At 52.4% G+C, this 17630-nt stretch overlaps 2 protein-coding genes across 5 annotated transcripts in view; one reads left to right on the top strand and one right to left on the bottom strand.

Annotated features, from left to right (window-relative positions):
* Nucleotides 1947-8597, bottom strand: FOXA3 (forkhead box A3). Of its 2 annotated transcripts, none has more exons than XM_018062634.1 (2): nt 8404-8597; nt 1947-3616 (listed from the first exon to the last, which is right to left on the bottom strand). In XM_018062634.1, exons 1-2 carry the CDS (start codon nt 8470-8472, stop codon nt 2642-2644), a joined length of 1044 nt encoding a protein of 347 aa, XP_017918123.1. In that variant the 5' UTR covers nt 8473-8597; the 3' UTR covers nt 1947-2641. The 2 variants fall into 2 exon arrangements, with proteins under 2 accessions (XP_017918123.1, XP_017918124.1); XM_018062635.1 differs by lacking the exon at nt 8404-8597 and adding an exon at nt 3949-5051.
* Nucleotides 9357-17630, top strand: part of SYMPK (symplekin) — a 33260-nt gene continuing 24986 nt past the window's right edge. The window contains exons 1-7 of one of the 3 annotated variants that reach the window (XM_018062631.1): nt 9357-9526; nt 13145-13301; nt 13507-13630; nt 13756-13821; nt 15055-15108; nt 15203-15276; nt 16987-17113. In XM_018062631.1, coding sequence (XP_017918120.1) covers nt 13526-13630; nt 13756-13821; nt 15055-15108; nt 15203-15276; nt 16987-17113 — 426 coding nt within the window. In that variant the 5' untranslated portion in view covers nt 9357-9526; nt 13145-13301; nt 13507-13525. Of the gene's footprint in view, nt 9527-13044; nt 13302-13506; nt 13631-13755; nt 13822-15054; nt 15109-15202; nt 15277-16986; nt 17114-17630 lie in introns of all 3 variants that reach the window. The other 2 variants (XM_018062633.1, XM_018062632.1) reach the window with 2 other exon arrangements.

Genomic DNA, 17630 nt, shown 5'->3' with positions numbered 1-17630 from the left:
GGAGGCCGCCTGGGAGAAGCCAGAAACCGCAGGGCTTCCTGCCTCGGGCCGGCCGACTCTGGGAGAGACCCCCAGGCCCGAGGGAGGGGGGCGGGCACCAGGGGAGACTGAGGGCCTTTCTCTCGGCACCAGTTGTTTTTTCCAGGAACCGGGAGGAATTCCCCAGCCTGCCCAGGACAGCGAGGCTGGTGGGACGGCTGATGGGGAGCCAGCACGGCAGGGGGCGGGGGGTGACACGCAGCCGGCGGGGCGGGCATGGTGACAGAAATAGAGGGCCTGGCCTGCGAGGTGGCAGGTAGAGGCGGAAACTCAGGGAGCCGGGAGAGGGAGGCCAAAGGAGGAGGAGGAGAGAAGCCAGAGAACCAAGGGAGTGGAGGGAGGCAGACCCCAAGAGAGGAAGACTTAGAGCCCCAAGGGAAGGAGGGAGCATTCAGAGAGGGAGGGAGGGACAGACTCAGAGGAATGGAGAGGATGAGAGAGAGAGAGCAAGGCAGAATGTTCGAGAGACAGATGCAGAGGATGTGCGAGCTGCCCACAAACCAAAGGACAGAGATTAAGACAGAGACAAGTAGGGACATAGATGACACTAGGGGACAGACAGATGGACACACAGGAAGTGGGAGAAACACCCCTCTCCCTTCTGTCCTCCGACTGTCTCTGTCACCTGCTCATACACACACACACACACACACACATAAAGAAACAGCTTTTGGTCTTTGAATGGACTGACTAAATGAATGAGTGGCTACAGAGCCAACGGCCAGGAAAAGCAAAAAGAAACTAAGGAAAAGACACCTGCCCCAGCCAGCCTGGCAGCATGACCTCGGCCCCGGCCTTTCCCATTCTGGGCCTCAGTTTCCACCCTGTGAAATAAGGGCCGTGAAGACCACACCTGTGTTTCCCAGAGAGCCATGCCCTCGGCAACACTGGAGCCACAGATACCAGACTCAGAGCCTAGGCAGACTCAGAGACCTGGACAAATAGAAGCCCCGAGACCCCAAACCCAGAGGCCCCCAGAAGCCCCCCAGCGCCCAAAGGAAGGGTCAGCTCCTTTCCCCCACACCTGCACGTGAAAGAGACAGAGACACACTGGAGCCAGCCAATATACACTCACACACAGCCACAACAGTGACAGGGATGTGGCAAAGCCAGGCATAAGTCACAGACATAACTTTTTGGAAGACATACAGACAGATGCTGACTCACGGAAGTACACATGAAACGCACAATGACCCACAACGCCAATGTAGGCGTAGGTAGACTCTCTGAGGCAGCAGGCAAGTAGACAAAGGGACATACGGAGACACACATCCAAGTGTGAGACCCAGAGGGTCCCAGGGACAGGTGTGTAAGAGAACCACACACACAAAGCACAAGGCAGACACACAGAAGTCTGGTATCCTGAGACATCTCCAGGGAGCAAACGGAAGATGGACGTAGAAACTAACACAGTTAAGGGATACAAGCCACAGATAACACCCACAGCAGACCACGGGGACCTCAATGGCTGTAGCGATACCCTATGACCCACAGAGGCACAGGCGCACGGACGCATGCACACACACACACACACAGCCTCCTTCAGTTGGCACCTCATTTGTCCCTCCTCCTCTCCAGCTTCACCAAAAATTGAGCAGTCCCAGGGCTCTCTGAACCTCAGTGCTAGAGGCATGTGTCGAGAGGGTGGGGGCAGGGAGATGGCCTTGGTCACTTCAGAGCCACCTCCGCCTGCTGCCCCGGCCCCATGGCTGCGGGGGCTGCTATCTGTGAGCAAACTGTCCTTGGGGTCAGGGACAGCAAAGAGCCAAAGGTCAGGTCGATGCCTCCCCCAGCCCTTCCCCCAGAGGCAACCGGCTCTTGGGGGCAGGAAGGAGAGGGGACAGGACACAGCAATTCAGTTGTTTCAGCTTCGAAGGGCCCACTGGCTAAGGAAAAGATACATTCAATAAGAGGCAGAAATGGTGCCTTTAATGGTCAAACACAGCCAGTAACCCCCTTCCTCGGCAAGAACCAGACTTTAGTAGAAATCCCCCACACCCTAACCAGTCCTTTCTGGTTTCTCCAGGATCAGAGGGAGAATGGGCTCCAGGAAAAAAACAAAAAACAAGGAGTATCCTCATCTCTACCTCTCACTCAGCTCACACCAGAGACAGGGATGACACGGCCAGCCCCGGGGCTGCGGTGGCCACCATTTTGCACAGGGGTACCCGGGTGATGGCAGGCGGTCAATATGGTGGCCATCACAGCACCCAATGGGCCAAAGATGTAACCAAAACAGTGCCACCATCACATCCAGAGGCTCAGCCGAGAGGCTGGGCATCACAGCACCCGAGGAGCCAACCAAGAAGTCATCCCAGAGGGTGGCCATCTGAGGACCCAACAGGTCAACCTCATCACATCGATCAGTATGGCCGTCTTCACAGTACTCAGTGGGCCCACCACGATGTCAGTGGCAGCTATCATAGTACTCAGTGGATCAACAGGATGCCCAGTGATGGCAGTCACCATGGTGAGCAGTAGGCGGACCAAGATGTTGACAGCCTGGACGAGCAAGGCGTCCCGGGGGGAAAAGGTCAGGCCCCGAGCCCGATGGTATGAGCTACAGCCGGATCCCACCCACCACGCTCCCACCCCACCCCTGCTAGGATGCGTTAAGCAGAGAGCGGGAATAGAGGCCCTGGTAGTAGACCCCAGACTCCCCACCCTCTGCCCCGTAGCCCCCAAATCCCACGTCCAGCTTGGGGGGTGCTGGCGACTGTTCCGACATCAGGTTGTTGATGGAGAAAGGGTGATTGAAGTTGTAGGGCGCATCCAGCTTTAGCTCCCCTGGGAGCTCCAGGCCTGTGAAATAGGGTGTGGAGGGAGCAGCGGGCGAGCCACAGTCCAGAGCCCCCACTTCGTCCCCACCCTGGGCCTCCGGCTCCGGGGGCGGGGGCTGCGGCTGCGGCGTGGAGGCCACAGTGGCGGCAGGGGCGGCGGCCGCGGAGGCCGACCCCGCACTGTTCCTGGAGGCCGAGCTCCCGCCAGCCCCTTTCTTCACCTTCTCCTCCAGCTTGAAGCGCTTCTGGCGGCGTAGGTAGCAGCCGTTCTCAAACATGTTACCTGAGCTGGGGTGCAGGGCCCAGTAGGAACCCTTGCCCGGCTTGTCCGGGGAGCGCGCCACCTTGACGAAGCAGTCGTTGAAGGAGAGCGAGTGGCGGATGGAGTTCTGCCAGCGCTGCTGGTTCTCGCGGTAGTAGGGGAAGAGGTCCATGATCCACTGGTAGATCTCGCTCAGGGTGAGCATCTTGCCCGGCGCCTGCTGGATGGCCATGGTGATGAGCGAGATGTAGGAGTAGGGCGGCTTGGCGTGCGCCAGGGGCCGCCGGTGCCCCTTCGGCATCTCCTTCCCGGGGACCAGCCCCGCGTACCCTGAGCTGCTGCCTCCACCCGTGCTGGCGCCCAGGCCTGGGAAGGTGGGCCCCAGGGGCGCTGCGGGGGCTGGGGGCGCCAGGGGTCCAGTGGGCAGTGGGGAGGCAGGGAGCCCCCCTGGGGGGTAGGGAGAGCTCAGCGGGTTCAGGGTCATGTAGGAGTTGAGGGGGGCCATGGTGGGTACTGGGGTCACCGGAGAATAGACCTATAGGGAGAGAAGGAGAGATGGCAAGTGGTGAGTCTCTACTCTGTTGGTAAGCAAAGCGTTGCTGGGCCCATTTGGGGACCCTCTGTCTGTGCGTCTTGCTCTTCCATCGTTACCTGCCTCTGAAAATGGCTGTCTCTTCAAGTCTCTCTCTCTGCCCCCTCTTCACACACCCCTCTCCCTGACCCCATCTCCCACATCTCATGTCCTGGAGTGCACATGCTTTAAGTGGTTCTCAAAGTATGGTCCAGGACACCCCGGGGAGTTGTCTGAGACTCTTTGGGGATCAGCGAGGTCAAACCATTTTCGTATAATGCTAAGATATGACTAACCTTTTTCACTTGGTTACTCTCACGAGCGTACAGTGGAGTTTTCCAGAGTCCACATGACATGGAATATTGCAACAGACCAAACGTAGAAGCAGCTAGGAAAATCCAACTGGCTTCTACTGAACCAGACACTAAAGAGACGGGCAAAAATGCCACTGTGCCACTCCTCCCCTTCAATGTCCTGAAATACAGTTATTTTAATAAAAATACACACTGCTTATTCTAACACATTGTTGCTATTTTTAAATGAATGAATGCCTATTTTTAAAATGTCTCAGTTTTCACTTTGAATGTGGTAACAACCAATATAACCCTGATCAATAAAAACTGTTTGGGGTCCTCAATAATTTTAAGAGTGTGAAGAGGTCCTGAGACCAAAAAGAAAAAAAAAAAAAATTGAGAACTGCTGATTTATCTAATAATGGAATCTACGTGTGTCCTTTCTAACCATCTTTTAGGTTATAAAATCATAGCTTTATAAGTCAAAGCACCTGAAAATCAGAAATCACATATTTCCACCTAATATATGTCATCTGTTTATTAAATGTCATCAAATCTAAGCTTCAGTAGTATTTTAAGTGTCAATAAGAATGGAAAAAAACATTGTCAATTATAATCCCCAGACACCACTGACTGTAAAATCCATTCCATTTTCAGAAAGGTTCAAATGGGGGGAAAACATGCATCTTCTCTCAGGGAAATAAGGTAGACATTGCTATGTCTTTGTAAGTAAAACTATCTTGTCTCTCAAATATTCAACTGACCACCTACTGTGTGCCAGGCACTACTCCAGGCACTTCCCAGGAAAGTTCTGCTCTCATCCTTGTGACCACACTATGGGGGAGGCGCTATCATGACACCCATCAGCTGAGCAAGCTGAGGCCCCAGAGAGGTTGTCCAGGAGTCACACAGCAAGGAAGGAGAAGAACTGGGATTCTGAATCCAGGCAGTCTGGCTCCACATGGGTGTTCTAGATCTAGCTATAAAAGCAGTGACTAAGACTCAGAAATGCCTGCTCTCAGGGAGCTGTCAGTCTAGCAGGAAGTGAACAAGGTAAGTAAGCAAAGTACAAAGCTTGGTGGATGGGGACTTCTCATTCTGTGAGCATTTATCCCTTTCATCCAGTCTTCCATCCATTCTCTGGCAATATTCCATCTGTCTGTCTGTCCTGCCTTCCTGTCCGGGGGGGTGGGTGGGTAGGGTGGGTCTCATGGCACTGGGGGTGCTGCTCTAGCTCTGATGGGAATCACCACTGAGTCAGTGTGTCCCATCTCACCCCTCTGTCACTTAAGTCTGCACAGACCAAGGCCCAGAGGGAAAAAGGAACTGCCAGGATCACTCAGGGAGCCAGAGACAGGTGGTAACCAACCCCAGGTCTGCATTCCAGTAGAGAAACTCTCCCCTGTCTTTTCGCGTGTCTATCCAGGTAGCTCTTTCTACTTAGGTCTCTTTGACTCTCCCTGTTGGCATTCTATGTGTCTGTTCATCTCCTTCCCCGTCTCGGTACCTCTACACTCCTTCCCTCTCTCCCTCCCTCCTCTGTCTCTCTCTCCCCCCCTCACCCCCGCCCCCACGCTCTCTCCCTTTATCTCCGTCTCTCTCCTCCATCTCTTTCTCTCCCTCCTCTGCCTTTCTTTTCACATAAAAAGACACTCACAGCCCCCACCTCTCTCTTCCTCTGCCCCCGCCCATCTCTCTCACATCTCTTTCTCCAGTCCTTGGAACTCTCTGATTACCTTCCTCCTTTCCCACCCACCCCTCTTTCTTTCTCCTTCAGTACATCTTTGCATCTCTCTGCCCCTTCCCTGGGCACTACCGTCTCTCTCGAAGTCTCACATTGAAATTGGAGCCACAGCTATTCCCCTCCCCCATGCACTGGTCTCCCCTGTGGTTGGCTGGCTCTGGTCCCTCCCCAAAAGTAAGGGAAGAGGGTCCTTTGGAGAGAGGGGAGGTGTCGGAACTCAGGGGGATCCACAGAGAGAGTTCCTGAATCCCTCTATGACCCCTGACACTTCTCCAGCTCAGTCAGACTCTTGTATTGCAGAGGAAGACAGACTGGGACCCCAGAGCCCTTCTTTTCTGGCTCCCCACCCACACGGAAGTCCTTCTTGAGGTCTGACCTCAAGCCTCCAGCTGCCCTAATCCACCGTCAGCTTTCACACGCCCCGGGGCTGGGATGAACCCCCAGTGTCCGGGTCTGAACCGGATCTCCCCTGTGAGGGCGGGGCTGAGACTGGGGGGGAAGCCCTGAGGGGACCTGCACCCCCACCCCAGGAGGCTGGAATTTCTCCCCTTTCATTTCCTTATTGTCTCAGGAGGAGGGTGTGACAGGGAGCAGAGGGAGGCGGTGTGAAGCCAGAAGCTAGTTTCTAATCCTGGTCCCAGCCTAGGACCTCAGGTGGCCCCTACACTGAGAGGCTTTAGGTTCTCCATCTAGAAAATGGGGTGGGGGGAGCAGTTGGACCAGCTGACTTGTGAGAACTGGGGGGATGCCTGAGGACTAACTTTCCAATTTCTCTCCAGACAAAGAGCTAGCCTGGTGGAGGGGGGTGCCATGACCCCAGCAGAAGGGTGTGGTGGGCAAGAAGCAGTGTGGGGTTCTCCCCAGTGCTCAATTGCTGAGTGAGTGCAGAAGTTTCTCCTCTCATTGTTCTGACCCAGGTGGAGGAGGTGATTTTGTTGATGGGAAGGTTGAGGAGACCCTCACACAGTACGTCCATTTCCAGCCCCCTACATGTCATCTCTTCCAAAATATGCCCCCAAATGATGACCATCTCTAGACTGTCCCTCAATTTCAGAGACAACTTCCACACTCCTGGTCCCCTAAGCTTCAGGCTGTGCCCCAAATAATGATTCCTTAAGCCTAGAGCCCCGCAATTTACTTTTTAAGATACACCTCCAAAACACTGATTTGTAGTTGGTATCCTTAGAGCACACCCCCAGGATCTGAACTATGCAAGACATTCAGCTGAGATTCTCCTACTGTCTGGAAGCCTCCACCACCAACCTGGTCTCTGCCTTCCCCACCCTAGAACCAACATCGCCTCCACCTCTCAATGCTCTCAATCCCTTCCCTGCCCCACCCCACGTGCACCTCACACCTCCACAGCCCCAGGACTGGCCCCTCCTGGGCACCTTGCCAAGCCTTGCAGGCCTGGGTATCCAGGAGTCCCACCCTACAGCTTCAAACCCCAGACCCAGAACTCAGGCACGCTGGGGCCCATGTAAACCCCAGATCTTAGTGTCTTTGGAGAACTCAACCCCTGCAGTCCCACATCCCACCTCAAGCCCACAGTCCCCATCCAGGTTAGAAACCCAAGTATCTAGACCCCCATAAACTTCTGGCTAGGACCCTGTCCCGCCTCCACTTCATAATGTTGACTAGAGAGCAAGCAGGCTAAGACGGAGTCCTTGCAGCAAGAGGAAAGCAAGTTAGACCTGGGGAAGGACTTTCCATCAGCTAGGGCAAGCGAATTATTATTCTCTGCCCCCTATTCCAGGGAAGTCTCATCCTGTCCGAGATGGGACTGGTGAGGACATTAGCAATTTGTGATCAGTGGAAGGTGGGGTGGGTTGGGGGTGGGCGAAATCTGAAACCCTCCAGACTCCAGCAAGGAGAATCCCTGCTGAGGGTTTCTCTAATAACACTTAGACCCCTGAAGTTCAGCTGGGAGGGGTGAGGGTCAAGAGTAGGGACCTGCTAGGTGGAGACTGACCCCCTCTGCTGCCAATGCTGTTGCCCCTACCCCCTGCTCTCAGGATCCCGACTGTGACTGCATCTGGCGCCTTATCTATCTGAGCCCCAGCTCTTAAATTACCTGTTATTTCACACTCTGCAAACCAAGCTTCATCTCTGACCACCTTCATCTCTTATCCTTGAGCACCTACCCCTATTTCTAACTTTAAAATAGAACTCAACCCCAATCCTTATCCCAGAACCCCAATTCTTACATCTACCCCAGACCCCCTTCTTTAACACTAAATTCTAACCCTGAACTCTCAACTCAGACTTCTCTTAATGGTGACCTCCCTCTCCCATCTCTTATTCACTATTTTCTCCCTAATGTTGAACCCGGTTGCCTAATCCCTCAGCTCTGTCCGTATCCCGGAGCTCTGATTCCTATCTTTGGTTTATTCATTTTAATTCCTTTTACTTTGGGTCCCTGACACTCAGCCCTCACGTATGAGCTATGACTTGACCCTTGGCAGAATCTTCCTTACTCCCATTTAAGCCCTCACGGCGACAAGCCTGCCTAAACCGCGCTCCCATGCATTGTCCCCCGTCTCTGACTCCTTACACCTGGTCTCCGTGTGTCCAGTTCCCCCGCTCTCAGGTTCTATTTGGGGCCACCGTTGGAGTCCACACCCAGGTCCTTACCCCCATTTAACCCCGCACCCTGATTCCTGCCCGCCCCCTCTCCCCCGCCAATTCCCGCTCCGCCATCCCCGAGGACACACCTCGCCCGCCTCCGGGTAGTAGCTCCACTCGGCCAGGTCGTGGGCCTCCATCTTCACCGAGCCCAGCATCCCCCGGGCCTGCGCCCCCACCCGCCCCCGCTCCGGCCGGGGGAGAACCGAGAGTTTCGGATCTCTTGGCCGGCACTGCCCGAGTTCCGACCCGCGCCCGTCCGTCCGACCGCCCAGGGTCCCAGTCGTCCTGGGCGCCGCGGGTGGCGGCCACGCTTTATAGCCGGGACACCCCCGCCCTCGCCCGCCCTGGGCTCCCCTCCCGCCTCCCCGAGGGCGGTGCGCCCGGATTGGGGCGCCCCCTGCGGGATTGCGAGGAGACAGACCTCAGGCGCCGGGATCCGCAGCCCGGGGACGAGAGAGCTGGGGACGGCTGAAGAGTGCGGGAGCTTTAACTGGGAAACAATTGCTCATGCTAAAAGCCTCGAGGGCAGAACTCTAGGTCGCTTCTACTTAGGGTTTTCATCATCTCAACTGGAGCAGGCGAACAGCCAGCAAGACTTGTTGGAGTGGAAAGGGGGCTCAGAACTGAGTGGTCTCCAGAGTGGTCTCCGCTGTGTTACTATTACTATAAAGACCGGTAGAAGACCCTCGAAACCACATTTCCCTTTGGACGGACTGGAAGACTGAAGCGTCTGATAACTGGGAGTGCTCCAGATTGTGCAAATGGCCAGGACACAAGGTGGAGGGGATCGGGGCCTCTGCTCAGATCCCGCTGAGACTGCAGACAACCTGCAAGACCTAGGAGCTTCGCCTCCCCGACTCTGTTCAATCAAACATCAGCCGTCCAGGGAACCAGAGTCTCCGTGAACTCCATTTCCCAGAAGCCTCCAGCCCCCTTTCCGTCCCGCCTCCCGTCACAGGACTACATTTCCCAAGAGGCATGGCGCCCGAAAGCCGGAAATGAAGGTCTGCCCGGGCCTCGCAGAGGGGGAGGGCGGAAGGCCGCTCGCGCGGTAGGGGCGGAGGCGCTGGTACAGAGTGGACTCCATTTCCCAGCGATCCGCCGAGTGCTGTGATTGCGTAGTGTCACGGCGGCGAGCGGAAGATGGCGGCGGCGTCTGTGAAGAGGCGCTGCTGAGGGGGCGCGAGGGGGACGGAAGCCGGAGCCGCGGTGAGCGGGGGGCGAGCAGCGTGGGCGCCAGGGACGAAGGGAGGAAGGACTCTGAAAGGCTAGGGGCGCTGTCGGGGGCAGTGAGGACACTGAGAGGAGAAGGGAGCAGTGACGCTCGGGACCCCAGTTTCTGCCCAGCTTTTGGACCCATCCGTGGCTCCCCAGTACCCTCAGGGCAAAGTTCCAGCGTGGCCGCCAAGGCGCGTCCGCACCGCCCGGCCTCAGCTGTACCAATTTGCTGGTCCCTCTTTTCGCCCAGCTGCACTGGCCTTTCGATTTCCTCAAACTCGCCATACGCTTTCCCGCCTCAGGCTTTTTGCACATGCCGTCCCCTCTGTCTGCAACATCCTTTTACTCATTCCGCCTGGCTGACTCCCATTCATCTTTCTGATCTTGGCACCAACGTCACTTCCTCTGCGAAGCCCTCCTTTCCCGCCCTCCATCCCGAAATCCGCCTGTTGGACGATCTCATAGGTCGCTGTTCCTTTCCTTCATGTCACTGGGGGGTCTCACTTGTTATTGAACCTTTATTTGTGTGGCTTGTGAGTCCTGTCTGTGACCATGAGCCCCACGGTGTTTAGGGACTGGGTGTCTGTCGGTCTCCGCTGTGTTCCCAGCACTGCGGAATCGCGCTGAAAACTCCCAGTTAAGGTTCGTTGAATGAATGAACGATTCTCGGGGGGCCACTGTGTATGTAAGGGAAGTCGTCGTACTCCAGGTGGAAGTGGGGCGGCAGGACTCTATAAGGAGCACAGCGAGACGGAAGGGGAAACGATGATTATTGTTGATAGCAAAAGACTACAAGCCACCCCCAGATGTTCTGTAGTAGGGAGATTGGCAGGGAAAAAACGGATAGCCGTCAGAAAATAAAATATGAAACTGTAAAAAGGAATGAGGGAAGGGGGTAAAAAAGGAACCAGAGACAAAGAATGTACTGCAGCATATATTAAGGGAAAAGCAGAATGGAAAACAATGTTTATCATATGCTTCCTTTTTGACAAAAGTAGAGGAAATATTTGAAAGTGAAAGTCGCTCAGTTGTGTCGACTCTGCGACAGTCCATGGAATTCTCCAGACCAGAATACTGGAGTGGGTAGCCTCTGCCTTCTCCAGGGGATCTTCCTAACCCAGGGATCGAACCCAGGTCTCCCACGTTGCAGGTGGACTCTTTACCAGCTGAGCCACAGGGAAGCCCAAATGAAATATGGATATACATTAAAAAAAAAAAAAAAAAACAAACCAACAGTGGAAGAGGAAGGACACCAGGTAAAAAGTTTGGGTGACTCAGTGTATTCTCATCATGAAAAGAGAAGAAAATTCATCATGAAAGCGTTCATTGTGTTCTGCTGGGAAACAGCAGTATACTGAATTGTTGGGTGGCCGTGACCTTTAATTTGCATGAACAGAGCTGGGGGGCAGGGGAAGCAGTTCTTTTTAGAGACGCAGTCCAGTGCACTACTGAGGAGGCTAGGTTCTGCAGCCAGGCTGCTGGGTCTGCATCTTACAAGTTATGAGCCTTTGATCAAGTGATTTTACTTCCTTGGATTTCATATATCCACATCTGTAATATGAGAATTGGGGCTTCCCTGGGGGCTCAGTGGCAAAGAATCTGCCTGCAGTGCAGGAAACTGAGGTTTAATCCCTAGGTTGGGGAAGATCCCCTGGATGAGGAAATGGCAACCCGCTCTAGTACTCTTGCCTGGGAAATCCCCTGGACAGAGGAGCTTGATGGGCTATAGGGTGTTGTGAGGTTTAAATAAATTACTGGGTGAGAATTGTGCCCAGCACATATTAAATGTTCAATAAATATTAGCTGTTATTTTTCAAGCATTCCCAGAGCCAAAGGGCAAACTAAGGATACTGAGGGATCCTAAGCCCAGTGATTGTTGAAGCCCTTTGACGTTTACTCAGCAGATTTTTTTTTTTTTTAATCTTTTGGTCACACTGCGTGGCATGTACGATCTTAGTTTCCTACCAGGGATCAAACCTGTGTCCCCTGCATTGGAAGTTCAGAGTCTTAACCGCTGACCACCAGGGAAGTCACACTCAGTAGATTGTTATTGAGTACTTACTAGATGACTTCCCTGGTGGCTCAGACGGTCTGCCTACAGTGCTGGAGACCTGGGTTCAATCCCTGGGTTGGGAAGATCTCTGAAGAAGGAAATGGCAACCCACTCCAGTATTCTTGCCTGGAAAATCCCATGGATGGAGGAACCTGGTAGGCTACAGTTCATGGGGTTGCAAAGAGTCGGACACGACTGAGTGACTTCACTTCTTCTTCTTCACTCGGTGCCAAGCACTGTTCCATGCTGGGGATAAAGTGAACACCCACACCTCTTCCCTCATGGAGCTTATAAATATGTAGTGTGTTTATAATGATCCATACCATGGAGAAAAACAAAGCGACACAGACGGTGAGGAAGAGTAAGTGGAAATTTGAAATCAGATGGTCAGAGAAGACCTCGCTGCTGGGATATTTGAGTTGAGACCTGAAGGAGATAAGGAGGAAGGGAGCTGCGGCAGTATCTGAAGGGAGGGGTAATCCAGGTAGAAGGAAGAGAAGCACAAAGGCTTAGAGGAAGGGGTATGTTGGTGCGATGACGAGGAGGCCAGAGTGACTGGAGCAGAAAGAGCCAAGAGAAGGAGCAGAAACAGAAGAGCCAGCTCATGTAAGGTCTGCCCGGCCGTGGTGAGGACTTAACTTGGCTTTGACTCTAAGCAAGATGTGGGGGTGACAGGCAGCAGGGAGACCAGGAAGGAGGCTGTTGGACGGTCATTCATTCAGCAGATACCTGTTGAGTATAAACTGCTGTGTACGGTATATTATGGTTCTTTCAAAAGATGCATCTTTTTCACTTCCTCAAATTATTAACAGTTTTCTGCAATAGCCTTCAGATCTCTTTCCCTGCACGTGAAAATAGCTATACTTATGTTTACTATGTGTGTTAACTCATCCAATCCTCAGAATAGTTCTGGGAGATCACCACTGTTGCCATCCCTGATTTACAGAAGAGACAGCTGAGACCCAGCTGTTTCTTGCCTCAGGTCATTCTGTGTACATACATCACAAACTTGACAAAAATCAGTTGAATCGTATACATTCCTCTGTGAGGCAGCAGACTGTCACTGTCATCTTTTCATGATGATAGTTCTTTGAGACCCATCCTTTTTTTCCCTATTTCCTCCCTTTTCTACTTTTTGGTTTTTCCTTCCACTCGTTTTTTTTTTTTTTTTTTTAACAAATACATATATTTTGCCTTTCTTTTGTGAAAAGGGAACATAGAGTAACGATTGCCTTCACTTTGTTTTTAATTTAGTATGTGCTGGAGCCCACTGTCTATCAGCACACAGAGAGATTTGCCTCATTCCTTTTTACAGCTGCGTAGTATTTTATTTTGTGGATGTATCACAGTTTTTCAGCCCGTCTCCCTATTTGAGAAGACTCGGGTTGACAGCGGTCTTGTGCTACTGGGAATAGTGTTGTAATTGATATCCTTCTTATTTCTTGATTTTTACCAGTGTGACTTTGGGAGAGATGTCCAGAAATATCCCCCACTTCTTTTGAAACACAGTGTCATAATATTCCAGAAAATGGCAGAAGTATAATTTATTTGATTAGGCCTTCTCTGATGTATTGAGTACTTACCTACTGTGTGGAGGACCCAGCTGGAGAGACGAAGGGCACTGAGACCAGAGAGAGGTGGCTGCTCTGCGTGCATCTCTTCAGTCCTCCAGCGGTTGTTTGTGGTCAGCCTGCTCTCTGTAAAGTACTGGAGGTGAGGCTTGGTTCTCCACGGGGTACAGCCTCTGAGCCGGGAGACATCAGTCTCCCCCAGATTATAGCCCCAAGAATACATACAGTCATATCCAGACTCTGGAAGGAGGAGGGGCTTAAAAGGACCCAACAGGCTGGGAAGGGGGGTTGGGTCCTTCACAGACAGTGGAGTAACGGCCCAGAGCTTGCTCCATCCTCCTCTCCAGCAGGTACCGGGCCGCAGCCATGGCAGCCAGCAGTGGGGACAGCGTCACACGCCGGAGTGTGGCATCACAGTTCTTCACTCAAGAGGAGGGGCCTGGCATCGATGGCATGACCACATCAGAGAGAGTGAGTACCGAGAGAGAGGTGTGGAATGGGGAGGCCTGGGCCCTCTCTAGGGGCACCACCCCTAGCTGGAAGAGCTCAGGAGTGCCGTAGGAGCTGGGCTGACCTGCCTTCCACCCTCCTTCCAGGTGGTAGATCTCCTGAACCAGGCGGCACTGATCACCAACGACTCAAAGATCACAGTGCTCAAACAGGTGAGGGGAAGAGGGTGACGCTGGGCTAAGCAGGACGAGAGGAGCCGGGGTGGGAGCCTCGGCAAAGAGGGCACGGGTACTGACGCTAGCATCCACGTCTAAGAGCTCGGGATATGGCACTCAGCGCTGCTCGGCCACACCATCATTTAATTCTCACAAAAGCTCTCTGAGGCAGGGTAATTTCTTCTCTATTTTACAGAGAAAGAAGTAGCGTCTCAGAGCTTAAATTAGCCCAAGGTCACTCTGCTAGGACCTGACAGAATTAGGGCCTGAATGCTGGATTCAGACTCCAAATGCTATGCTTTTGATTCTCAAGTTTCTTCTCCACCAGAGTCCTGTCCAGTGGGGAAGACCTGCAGGTGACCCAACAGTGGGGACTCAGAGTAGGCAGGGCTGAGATGGAGGTCCCCGGGGGGGGGGGGGGCGGGGTGGAACCTAGAGGGGGCTTCTGACCCAGCCTAGTGGCGGGCAGTCAGGGAGGGCTTCCTGGAAGAGGGATGTCTGAGCTGAGACCTGGAGGAGAAGTCGAGAACCAGGCCAAGGGAAAGAGGGAGAGTGTCTTGAGCAGAGGGCAGAATAGCTTGTACAGAAGCAAAAGAGGATGAGGAATTAGGGGGTGCTGAGTGTGGTTCAGAACAGGAGGCAGGTGGAGTTCAGGGGACCCCAGTTCTGCCTGTTCTGCACATGGCCTTGGGTAGCCAACGCCACCTCAGCAGTGAGTGGGGTTCTGACGGGGCCTCCCTTATGGGGTGGTTGTCAGGGTTGTTCACCAACAGTGCCTTGGCTCGTAGGCACGAGCTTCTGTGAGAGTGTTTTTGGAAGGGGCTTATTCCAAAGAGCCTGGCAGGTATTACACAAAGTCCTCAAGAAATGGGCTCTCCCTGTGATAAAATGCCTGCTGAATTGCAGCAGTTTAATGGGGAGTAGAAACAGAAGGGGCGAGGAAAGAATTGCTGGATGAGCCTCAGGAAGGTAGGAGTCCCACGGCACCTCTCACATGCTCACTGGTCCACTAGGACCTGCGCCACCTTGTAGCATCTTCTTCTTGAAGCCTCAGAAGGGTAGACTGAGGCTCAAGGGAAGCCGCTTGCCTAGGCCATGCTGGGAGTTGAGCTGAACCTGAGCTGAACGTATCTGCTGCCCCCATGCGGGTTTCTCCTCTGTGTGCCTGTCTGTACTGACCGGCCCCTGGTTTTATATTTGTGTCCCCCCTCTTTCCCGATCTGCCTCCAGGTGCAGGAACTGATCATCAACAAAGATCCCACACTACTGGACAACTTCCTGGATGTGAGTGGCCAGCAGGAGAGAAGGGGTATGGGTGTAGGGATAAGGGAGGGGATCCTGGTGCAACTCTGACCCACCTTCCTCCTGACCCTGGCAGGAGATCATCGCTTTCCAGGCAGACAAGTCCATCGAAGTGCGCAAGTTTGTCATCGGCTTCATCGAGGAGGCTTGGTACGGGGCGCTGCAGGGCACGTGTGGGAGCGCCCCTGCTGGAGTTGGCCTCTCGGGCTCCTGGCCTGCTCCTGCCCTGAGAGTCTTGCCCTCCGCTTCCCACACGCATTCTCCCTCCCTGATTCCCCAGCAGATACTTAATAAGGTCCAAGTCTCAGACTCGTCCACTCTTCCTCTGCTTCTTCAACACTTCACATCTACATCATCAGTAAGGACTGTCGACTCTGCCTCCAGACTGTAAACAACATCCGACCATTTTTCAACCATTTCCCTTGCTGTACCAAACACTTTTTTATTCAAGCCTCACACATGGGATTATTTGTTTGGCCCATTTAACTGAAGAGAAAACTATGAATCAGAGAGGTGAAGTGAGTTTCTTAAGGTCACACAGCCAGTATGTGGCAGTGCTGGGATTTTAACCCATGTCCATAACACCATTGCCCAGATTCTCAATCTCCCATCTTTTACTGGGAGAGTTTTTTTTGTCCAATTGAGGTATACTTGATTTATAATAATATATTAGTTTCAGATATACAACATGGTGATTCAAATTTTTTATAGATTATATTCCACTCAGCTATTGTAAAATATTGACTATATTCTCTGAGCTGTACAATATATCCTTGAAGTTTATCTATTTTGTATGTAGTAGCTTGTACCTCTTAATCCCCCTCCCCCATCTTGCCCCTCCCCCATTCCCTCTCCTCACTGATAAACGCTTATTTTGTCTTTTTTTAACATGTTAGCATATATAGCACTTTTGATTTTTAAAAATTTAACTGTTTTTCCAAACAAGCAAAAAAGAGTGATTTTTTTTTTGAGGTATAGTTGATTTATAATATATTAATTTCAGGTAAGTAACATAGTATTTCAGAATTTTCATAGATCACTGGGACAATCCATGGTATGTTTTCTGAGTTTGCCAAAACACTTTTTGTTCCAGATATGTATCACATGACTGCTATGTGCCAGGCATTTGTGTCAGGCTGTAGAAATAGAACTGGATAAAAACAGATATTGTTTCTGCCTTCATGTAGCTGATAGTTGAGTTTCATATTTTTCGACTGATTAGCTTAATATTTAACTTAAGATTGTAACGTGATGTAAAAATTCACATTCTGAGCTCTGGGTGTAGCCTTGAATTTATTCATTCACTGAACAAATATTTATTGAAGGCCTTTTCATTCTTTCCTTCAACAAAAAATGAGAATCTGCTAGTACTCAGATGGGAAAGAATCCCCTACTTTCAGAGCCCTCCATCTTAGGTAAACAAATTAGTAAACAAAACTCATGATTACATAAGACAGAGTGCTTTAAAATATTAATGACTAATATTTGTTGAATGCTTTCTTATACCCTTCTAAGAGCTTTACATGTATTGTTGCAGTTTTCACAACAGGGCCTCCAGGCCTATTCAAAATGAGACAAAGGTGCTTGTTCAGATTCACACCAGTGGTCTGGCACTGCTGCATCTTAGGTGAACTGTGTGGGCCCTAACAGTACGAGAGAGTGGGTGTTGCAGGACCAACCTAGACCACGGTTGAGCTCACCTATGTCCGAAGGTACCAGATGCTGGCAGACACGACGGGTGCCTATCTGCCTTCCAGTCTTCTGACACACTGGCCCTGATTTCCCTTTCCTGGCAGGCCGCAGGCTCCCCTCACCTGCACAAAGGCCACCTTGACCTTGCCTTTCTTCTTCCATCCCCAGCAAGCGAGACATTGAGCTGCTGCTGAAACTGATCGCGAACCTCAACATGCTCTTGAGGGATGAGAATGTGAATGTGGTGAAGAAGGCCATCCTCACCATGACCCAGCTCTACAAGGTGGCCCTGCAGGTAGGGGCTCCCTGCCCGCCTGGGGTTGCCCCAGCCTGACAGGCCTCATTCGCCTCTTAGAGCCCACAACCAGCGTCAGATCCCGTCTTCCAAGGTCAAGATGTGCTGTCGATCTTTAGGGACAGACAACGAGGGGCTCTAAGTTCTAAAGGCCCAGGAGTTGCCATTAACCCATCTTTCCCTGCATCCATCCATCCATTTATGCATTCCTCAAACGGTCCCTGAGAACCAGGTCTTGTGACCAAATGGGCCAGCTGGGTCCACACTGTGGTGTGATGCACATTAACATTATTGAGAGGAAGAAATCCATTTACTCTCTTGCCACCACCTTGAGAGGTCGGCATTGTTGTTCCTTTGGCCTCTTTAAGATCTGAGCCTCCAACACTCAGCCTTGTCACTACCTCTGAACCTTATGAGGGCAGGACCAGGCCTGGCCTGGTCACCACTGGGTCCTGTCCCCCGCATCACCTAGCCCAGGGCCAGGGACGGAGTTCTAACTCAGTGAACATGTCCCCAG

The sequence above is a fragment of the Capra hircus genome, chromosome 18 (assembly GCF_001704415.2).
Source record: "Capra hircus breed San Clemente chromosome 18, ASM170441v1, whole genome shotgun sequence".
Taxonomy (NCBI): Eukaryota; Metazoa; Chordata; class Mammalia; order Artiodactyla; family Bovidae; genus Capra; species Capra hircus.
The sequence above is the reverse complement of the archived record's forward strand: the minus strand, read 5'-3'. Positions and strand labels throughout refer to the sequence as shown.